This window comes from Mytilus californianus, unplaced genomic scaffold (assembly GCF_021869535.1).
Source record: "Mytilus californianus isolate M0D057914Y unplaced genomic scaffold, xbMytCali1.0.p SCAF_10, whole genome shotgun sequence".
NCBI classification, from domain to species: Eukaryota; Metazoa; Mollusca; class Bivalvia; order Mytilida; family Mytilidae; genus Mytilus; species Mytilus californianus.
The window spans coordinates 64,972,144-64,981,708 of record NW_026262582.1 but is presented as its reverse complement, the minus strand read 5'-3'; the positions used below and the strand labels follow the sequence as shown (position 1 = coordinate 64,981,708).

Here is a 9,565-nt window from a genome sequence, read left to right as displayed (position 1 = left end):
TCTTCTTACTCTTTTTTGACGACTTACAGGGAGATAATTTGTACTCTTTTATGTACTTTTCGTAGAAACTATGCACCGTGTATTTGATAAAGAGATATAGACAACATAAGGTTATCGATGTACTAATCGGTTTAGAAGAAACAAATACAGGTAGCTAACAAAAAATGAGGGAATCATATGACCTCCAAAAGAAGCGATACCGGGTCCGTTTGCAGGGTAAGCGGCTCCTTCTATGCATGCAAAACTCACCACTCGAATGCGAACTCAGTGAAATTGCACCATTGGGAATAGAACACAATTGGTATATTTACAGATCAGACGACTATCTAAAGTTCTAATACAGTGAAAAAAATGTCAATAGTGAGTTGAGACACAGACACAATAAAACTAATTGTAGAAAAAGAAGGAGATTTGGTATGATTGCCAATGAGACAACTGTCCACCACAGTTCACATGACGTTGATGTTAGCAAGTATAGGTCATCATACGGACTACAATAGTGAAACCCATACCGTATAGTCAGCTATAAAACATGAAAAATGTGAAACAATTCAAATGAGAAAACGAATAGCATAATTTATAACAATTTAACATATGAAAAACAAATATTACAGCCAAGGACTTACGACAACCACTAAATAACAGACTTTTGACTTTGAACAGGCACCTTATTAATATGACGGGTTAACATGTTTTGAGCGCTCAACCCTATGCATACGAGTTGTGAAATATACAAAATGACACCATTAGAAGGGGTCAAAGGAACATAGCCGTCCAAAATGGGAATGAACAAGGGTGCACACGCTGAAATATCTCGCCTTCTTTACTAACCATTGATATTATGTTGATAGTCCTAAATATAAAGATTTTCCCGTTTGAATGGTTTTACACTAGTAATTTTTTGGAGCCCTGTATAGTTTGCTGTATGGTTTACTTTTATAAATTGTGACTTGGATGGAGAGTTGTCTTATTGGCACTCATACCACATCTTCCTATATCTTTTTACTACAACTTTCACATAAACTTAACATGATCCAAGAAAATGAGGTCAAGGTCAATTAAACCAAACTGGAAATACGTGTACACTTTATAATCATTGAATACACTAAATATGCATTAAAAATAGTTGACCTACTGCATATCGTAGAAACAAACTTAACCAGGAAAACTTATAAACGAACCATGAAAATGAGGTCAAGGCACTGTGGATTCATTAAAATTCGTTGGATACTAAGTGTCGTGGATTTCGTTGGTACTGGGGAACCACGAATTTGAATGTTCAACGAATAACATATTTTCTAAAAGAATATATTCAAACTTTGCCATGCAAAGCCACGAAATTCAATATCTACGAAAATGCAAGTCTTCATCATCGGAATCCACGAAAATTGGTAGCCACGAAAATAAATGAATCCACAGTAAGATGAACCCTGCAAGACATGTACATCTTACATTCATTACATGCTTTTAATATAGTTGACCTATTCCGTATAGTATCTAAGAACCAAACTTAACCAGGAAAACTTAATATCGACCAATAAATCATGAAAAATAGGTCATGGTCAGATGATAAAAGCCAGACAGACAAAACCTTAAAATCATTCCATTCACCAAATATAGTTGACCTATTGCTTATAGTATTAGAAAAACGGACCAAAAAATCAAAACATTACATTGGTCAATGAACCGTAAAATTGAAGTCAATGTCAAATAAACCATGCCAGACTGAAATGTACATCGTTAAATATTTTCTTACACCAAATATAGTTGACCTATTGCATACAGTACCAGAAAAACAGACCAAACACAAAATCTTAACTTTAACCACTGAACCATGAAAATGAGATCACGGTCAAGTAACACCTGACAGATGGACATGTAAACCTTACAATCATGCAAATACACCAAATATAGAAGACCTACTTCCTATAGTATCTGAGATATGCGGTGTTTTACGTTTCCGGAAATTGGCATTACTTTTCCAGGAAAAAAAGATGAAGTTTCCGGGAAAAAAAGTTCACGTTTCCGGAAAGAAATACCTTACTTTTGCGGGAAAATAGTTACGATTCCTGAAAAAAAAATTGTTACTTTTCCGGGAAAATAATTAAGGAATACCTGTTGAACGAAAGCAAAGTCATAATAAAATTGTAGCCAACACGTCGTAGAAAGTCCACAGTAGTACATTCACCATTTAAAAGTTTTGTGTTTTTTTTTTCAACAAGGAAGTCCATCTTCTCCTTTTCATATTTTCGAACGGGTGCTTTAATAGATAAAGTTCTCATCTTTACGATGATGTTTGCAGTTTTGAAAGCACATCGACAAAGACTAAAAGGTTAGGATGGCTAGCGTAAAACTGCTCGTTTAAGTGGAAATTAAAATACTCGGAACCATTGGTTGGTGGAAATATCGAATTGCCATCTATATAAAATTCCAATATGTAATCTGCAAACTTCATGCATTTATCGTCAGATGGAGCGTCTGCTATTAATTCTACAAACCATTCTTCAATATTATTGTTTGGCAAGTAAGCCAAACCAAAGAAATGTGTCAGCCATTTTTTCCAAAATCCGAATCTTTGTCCTTGTAGTCGTAGTCAACTGGTTATATCTTATATATTGTAGATTTAATATCAGAAACGTTTTTGTATAAAAGTGTAAAATAAATAATTATCTAACATATATTCAAATATTTATGATTTAATTCCAAGTAAATCTCCGGAAAAGTAATAAATACAAATTCTGGAAACGTATACTTAAAGATTTCGGAAACTTGGTATTGGAACTTTGAAAAATTAGCGGAAACGCAATACGCCCGAGATATGGACTTCACAACAGGTACTGCTAACCCAAATAATGTCAGTCGTTACTAGTATTCCGCCGATCTCCGACTAATCTCCGATTGCTACATTAGCCTCGATAGTATAGGCTAAAGGCCGCTAAAGGGCGCAGAATTATTCGAGTTATATTACTGCTAAAAAATAAAAGTTGACAATAAGCAAATTGAAATTATTTCATTTGTACAAAATATAAGTTTGAAATCAATAAAAGTTCGAGATATGAAACAGACCTTCTAGTTTCGGATGTATCATTGATCTCAAGTTAACTGGAATATATGAGATGCAATCAGTCACTAAAATATATTCAGTGACAGGACATCATTAATATATCTGAAAATTGAAATATTTAAGTTCTATTTTAAGATTGATGATCATTTGATTATTTCCATAAGTCTTTCTGTGTTTCTCCGACATAGATCAGTCTACAAAACGTACATTCAATACCGTACACATTTATCACCTAAGGCTAAACGTGCAGTGTTGTACATAAATTGTTTTATGAAGTTTTTATTTTATCTAAAAAAAATATTACAAAACTGTATTAAAATAGAACATTTTATTAATTTCTAATACTTAATTATTAATAGTGCATACAATGTATAAGATCTCTTCTAGTATGGTAGAACTCTTGAGTACATTCTCTTTAAAAACAAAAGAGAGAACTTAAATCTAATTTTAATCTTTAATGCTAGTGAATTTTATCTCTGTCTACACTTTGCTATATACTATACATCTAATATCGTTTTGGAGGAAGAGGACGAGGTTGTGGTTGAGGTGGAGACGGTATTTTCTTTGAATACGACTTTTTCCCGCCACTCTTTTCATCACTACTGGAACTGCTGCTGCTTGATTTTTTGTTGTATCTTCTTTTACTTTTGCCTCCACCCCATTTTTCGCTGCTGTTAGAACCGCTAGATTTTTTGTTATATCTTGTTATGGTATTTCCATCTTTGTAGTTTCCACCACTTCCAGATATTTTTCTGTATGATTTTAATTTCTTCTTTTCTTCACTTGAGCTGCTACCGCTCGATTTTTTGTTGTATCTTGTTTTGGAGTTTCCACCGCTGCCAGATTTTTTTCTATATGATTTTATTTTCTTCTTTTCATCACTTGAGCTGCTACTGCTTTTTTTGCCCGATTTTCTGTACTTCTTTGGTCCTTTCTTTTCAGATGAATCTGACGAGTCAGAGTCGGGATAACTCTTTGGTCTAGGTTTAATAAGTGGTTTTTGATAAGGTCTCGGAAGAGGTCGAGGGATCGGCCGCGGAATTACTGGAGATGGTACTTGTTTCTATTAAAATTGAAAGAAAAATACATTTGTTGAATTTCAACATTAAAGTAACATGTATAATGTGTATTTCTGTTGGAAAATTACATGCAAAATGCATAATTGTTTTGGCTAAGATGACCAAAAACATTTATAACATCTATTCAATAACTATAGAAAATGAAAGGATATGGAGTAAATGTACATGGGACAAAATCGCACACAATACATAGAAAACATAGAAAATTATCAATGAACAGGGCTTTTATTCCTGTTCTTCATCTTGACAGTTGATGTAGGGTCTTCAACAATGAAGGAATCATTCATACCCTACAACAAGGTCAAGACGGCCCCTAGCGTCGACTTAAGCGGTACTATTGATAAAAATAAACCACAGTTCACCTTCTTGCTCCCCACCCGCCTCGGAGTGCCAAAATGTGTGATGCTTGTGTAGTTAACAACACCAAACATTTTTAAATGTTATTTAACCCTAAAAAAACTCGACTATAACAAAATAGGCATCATTTGATTAAAATCATTGATATATCAAGAAAAAAAAGGTTGTCTGCTCTATGGTCGGGTTGTTGTCTCTTTGACACATTCCCCATTTTCATTCTCAATTTTATGTTTCACATTTTTCAGACGGAACTGTACCAGCAGCAAATTTGAATTAACAATAACAAACAGTATCAAATATTGTAAGCATTCATATCTTTGCAAAAGAACATAGGAAGTATGTGCAATTGTATTCAACTAAAATTGATCGGATTTACTTCATATTTGTTTTCATATAATGTCGGATTAGAAAACTATGTAGAATCACCACCGGATATGCAAGTACCCCAAAGTAAAGAAACAATGATAGCAACAAGTATCTATTCTTTTCCCCGAATTTAACCTAACCTGACTTCCCATTTGTTTTTCCGTCGCATCGGGGATACCTATATCCGGAGGTGATGATACACAGTGTTGAAACAAAACCAAATCCATTCATAAATTGATAATATGACCATTGACGATAGCCCAATAAATACCAACTATGGCATGTGCTCCCAGACACTCATATCTACCATTTATAAACAAAAAGTAGTATTTCAGGGATTACCTGGCCATGACTTTATAACAGTGGTCAACGTAAATTTTTCGTGATAAGGTCCGGTTTATTAGGTTTAAGTTTTTTCTGACATTTGAAGACCTTTTTATGACTTGCTTGGACTGTGGGACGTCAGTCCGGAGTGGTGACATAGATTCTGATTGGCTGGGTTTATCCAAATGATTTTCAACATAAACCTGATCGATTTGGTAAAACAAACATTTTCAACATAAAACATGATTGATTAGGTAAAAAAAAACCATTTTCAACATAAAATATGATTTTCTTGGTAAAAACAGAAAACAATTTCAACAAAAAACATAATTGACTGGGGAAAACAAACTTAAATTAATGATGTTTCTATGTTTTTTGCTTTATACACATCACCAGTGCACAAACATTTATTTACCAGTTCACAATGAACTACAAATTCAATACAACGTTTGAAATTTAATAGTTAGTTAAAAATACTCACTTCACAGATGTAGTAAGCTTTATCATTACAGTTGAAATCATTCCAAGAGTATCTGTACCCACAATACAGTACTGCACATTTCTGGTTACTGTTTGGTTCATAGCTGTACCATCCTTCATAGGTCACGGCCTTATTATTAGATTCATGTTTCCATGAGCATTTGTATTGATAAACTCGTTTCTTACATACCGGTGAAATCCAATAGCTTCCTTTTCCGGCAATACCTACAGATAAAAGATGATATAAAATATTTTCAATATTGTTTTATAACATTGGTTGCAATGATCTCGTATCGTTCAACTGGAATATACGCACACAAGTGTCATAAACAAACTAATCATAGATGCAAGGCTTGAAATTCCGAAAGGTTTTGCCAACTACAGCTAAGGTAATCTAATCCTGGGGGAGTCCAAATAATTATGACGTAAAATAGCCTTGCAAGACGTCATAATTATTTGGACTAATCCTGGGGTAGAAAAAATAAACCTCAGAGAGTATAACATCTGATTTTTATAACAGAGAACTAGCTTTGTACTTTTTATTTTTCGACCCTAAAATTAGAATGACCTTAAATTGTTTATGTCCATAATTTGGATTAGTTAATTCTTGACCATCAAAAGTGCTGGGTAAGAAAGTCTAGTTCGTGTGAACCTTAAGAGGAAGGCCGGGTTATCCAATTGATCAAAAACAGCTACTGTGTGATCTTTTGGTTAGATGATGAAATTTCAACGGTTTGTTTATACTTCTTGTAAGGAAAACAACTGTGAAAGCAAAGTTTCCTGTTTGTGATTTTTATTCAGATGCTGAATTTTAACGGTTTGTTTATAATTCTTCTTGTCTAAAATTCGCTGTTAGTGATTTTCATTCAAATAATGAATTGTCAACGGTTTGTTTATTCTTCTTATTTGTAAGAATAACTGTTAAAGTAAAAGTTGCAGTTTGTGATTTTTATTCAAATAATGAATTGTCATCGGTTGCTTTATACTTCTTGTAAGGAAAAGTGTGAAAATAAAGTTTGCTGTTTGTGCATTTTATTCAGATGATGAATTTTCAACTGTTTGTTTTTACATTGTTTGTACTTCTTGTTAGGAAAACTGTGAAAGTAAAATATTCTGTTTGTGATCTTAATTCGATAACGAAATTTCAACGGTTTATTTGTACTTCTCGTAAGATAAACTGTAAACGTCTCTTCGTTCCTTTTTGTAGGCCTCTCAATTAATGATTCAAATCTGTTGTGTGTACATTTTGCTTAGATTTGGCATTGGTATTACATTTGATTTTATCATTTCGTGTTTTCTTAGTCCGAGGAGGCGAAGTCAAACAGCTAATAACAAATTTTGTGCACTTGTTTAAGCTCCTTCCATCCTATGCTTTTCATTTGACAGGCGCGGCCAAATGTTGATAGACTACATGTGTAGTTCAATAAATAAGAAAAGCCTCCGGTTTATGCACTTCTCTTTATATACTGTTTTTCAATAATAAGAAAAATTTCCATTCATAATACAAAGTCCTTGGTAGTTTTTTTTTGGACACGTGGTCTTTAACCAGATTTTGAAATTTTGCATACGTTTATTTATACTGCCCTGTGAAAAGGATCTTTTTACGATATTTCTAATTTGAGATAATTCATTAATACATTTATTTTTGTAAATAATTTCCTTTCCGTTTTCAGACTGGAAAATTTTGTTTCTGTGAACTGAAGGCAGAGAAAATAAATCATAGGAAATACATATGGTTATAACTATTCGACTCACTGAGAGATTTTGCCTGCTGTTTCAGGAAGTTGTCCTCTGCAATATTGTCTATTCTTGCCAGGTAACCTCCCTTTTTCTCGCAAATATCCTGAAATTCCAAGACAAATTTTGTGCGAATAAAATGCGATATGTTTGGATCGTTCAAGTCTGTTGTATGTTTTATTGTTTTTATTAAAACCTACAATGTCATGGTTTTCCTGTATTTTGGCCAAAATTAAAACATGATATTGCTGAATACTGTAGATCTTGTCACAAAGGGTACAAAAGCCAAACCAGAAAATATCTTGAGTGCCTGTTCATCAAATACCAACATGCGAGAAACCATTCCTGAGCACCTGATGATCACCCCTGCATTTTGGTGGGGTTATTGTTGATCACTCATGGGTTTTATCTAGTGTTTTGTGGACGGTATTGTTTGGGTTTCGACTTTTACCTCCCTTTGGTATCTTCCTACTCTTTTCACCATCATAGGAAAGACCGATTAAATTCGAATAGACAGGCAACCTAACAACTAAAATTCAAAGGTTAAAAAAATCTATATTTAAATTTTGCTTTTCCAAATAACAATGATTTATTAAAAAAATATATATACATATAATCTTATTTGTCACAAAAATTAATTCGTAAGCTTTTAACACGACCAATTTCTCCTGCATTAAATCGTTTCACTCTGAAAACTCACAAGTCGAATAAAAAACCGACAACGCATGGCAGAAAACGCAAAGCAACGAAATGACAAGCATGTTCTCAGAACACTACATAGAAAACTAAACACTGAGCAACACGAATCCTACCAAAAATTGGGGTGTGATCTAAGATGCTCTCGAAGAGTACACATATTCTGCTTCACATACGACACCCGCCATGTTACTCTTATAAAACACGTTGATAAGTGATGTCAAGTAATATGGCATCACGCAATGGTGGATTTGTAATAGACTCTTACCTAACCCTCAACATCATATTTTAAAATGTTATACTTTAAGTGCAATACATAAATTAACTTACTGAGGCAGTTTTCTGATTAACTTGCGTGCGACAGAAAAAATAACAACTTCTTCCATGAAGATACCAGCCACTAGGACATCTTCCTAAAAAAACATACAAATATCTAAAAAATAAAAACCAAAATACGGGATAAGTTTTTTTTTAGAAGAAAAGAGAGTAAAAAAGAGAAAAAAAAAGAAAAAATAAGAAAAAAGGAAAAAAGAAAGAAAATAAAAACTATAAAAAAATCATTACTTACGGGGTGGCTTGTAGTAAGTGGCACTACTCAAAACCAGGACTGTGCTTATTAAAGCAAGTACTCTCAACAACATCTTGGTAGAAACGATGGAGTGTATTGGAATAATTACTATTACGTGTTTATATACTTTAAAGTATCATGAAAATCTTTTCAAATAAGTGTAATAACAATTTATAAGAAGCAGAAATAATCGCCTAAACTGATGTCAAACATCATTTAATTATGTCGGTAGTAAAACAGATCAAAGCATAAAAAATTCATCAAAAATCAACAAGATTAATTAAGTGTAAAGGTTGTGGTATATTTTCTTGTTTTGTAACAGATTTTTATGGTCATACTTTATTTTTCCGATAAAAGGGCGTTTCAACCGGATTTATCCGGAACGCACTCTCCTCAAACTTGTATCAGCACCATGGAATTTGATGTGTAATAGAATAAATGTAATTATATTGTTCTTCTTAAAATATCCATAACCTACATTGGTTATACGCATGTTCATATGTGACGTAGTATTTGTATGACCCACGCAAAAAAAAAACACATTGGACTTTCTCGTACATGTATCTATAGACACAAAATCGGTATGTGTAACTATTGTTTCCCTAATTTTTTTCACTATTTTCACATTCCCAACCGATTGTGAAAAAGGTGTTCTCCTCACTAGTGAAATAACTGTTCTCGGCAAATGATTGGTCGAAATTTAATTATGATGTCAAATTTTCTTGGTTTCTTCTGAATTTCCTATTGTGACGTCATGAAAAAAAGGCAACCATGCCTGATGACGTCACACATAAAAATCATTAGAGAAACAGATTTCACAACTATAACTCGTGTATTACGATATTTCTCCACTCTTAACAGTTCAATTTTAATTATTCAAAAAGCTCGGCAAGC

At 33.2% G+C, this 9,565-nt stretch overlaps 1 protein-coding gene across 1 annotated transcript; it reads right to left on the bottom strand.

The window, feature by feature from the left end:
- Positions 1–3,569: 3,569 nt before the first annotated feature.
- On the bottom strand, positions 3,570–8,779 carry LOC127719132 (macrophage mannose receptor 1-like). The gene is made up of 5 exons (XM_052225157.1): positions 8,672–8,779; positions 8,434–8,516; positions 7,426–7,513; positions 5,672–5,895; positions 3,570–4,127 (listed from the first exon to the last, which is right to left on the bottom strand). The coding sequence occupies exons 1-5, from the start codon at positions 8,742–8,744 to the stop codon at positions 3,570–3,572; spliced, it is 1,026 nt and encodes a 341-aa protein (XP_052081117.1). The 5' UTR covers positions 8,745–8,779.
- Between the last annotated feature and the right edge of the window lie 786 nt (positions 8,780–9,565).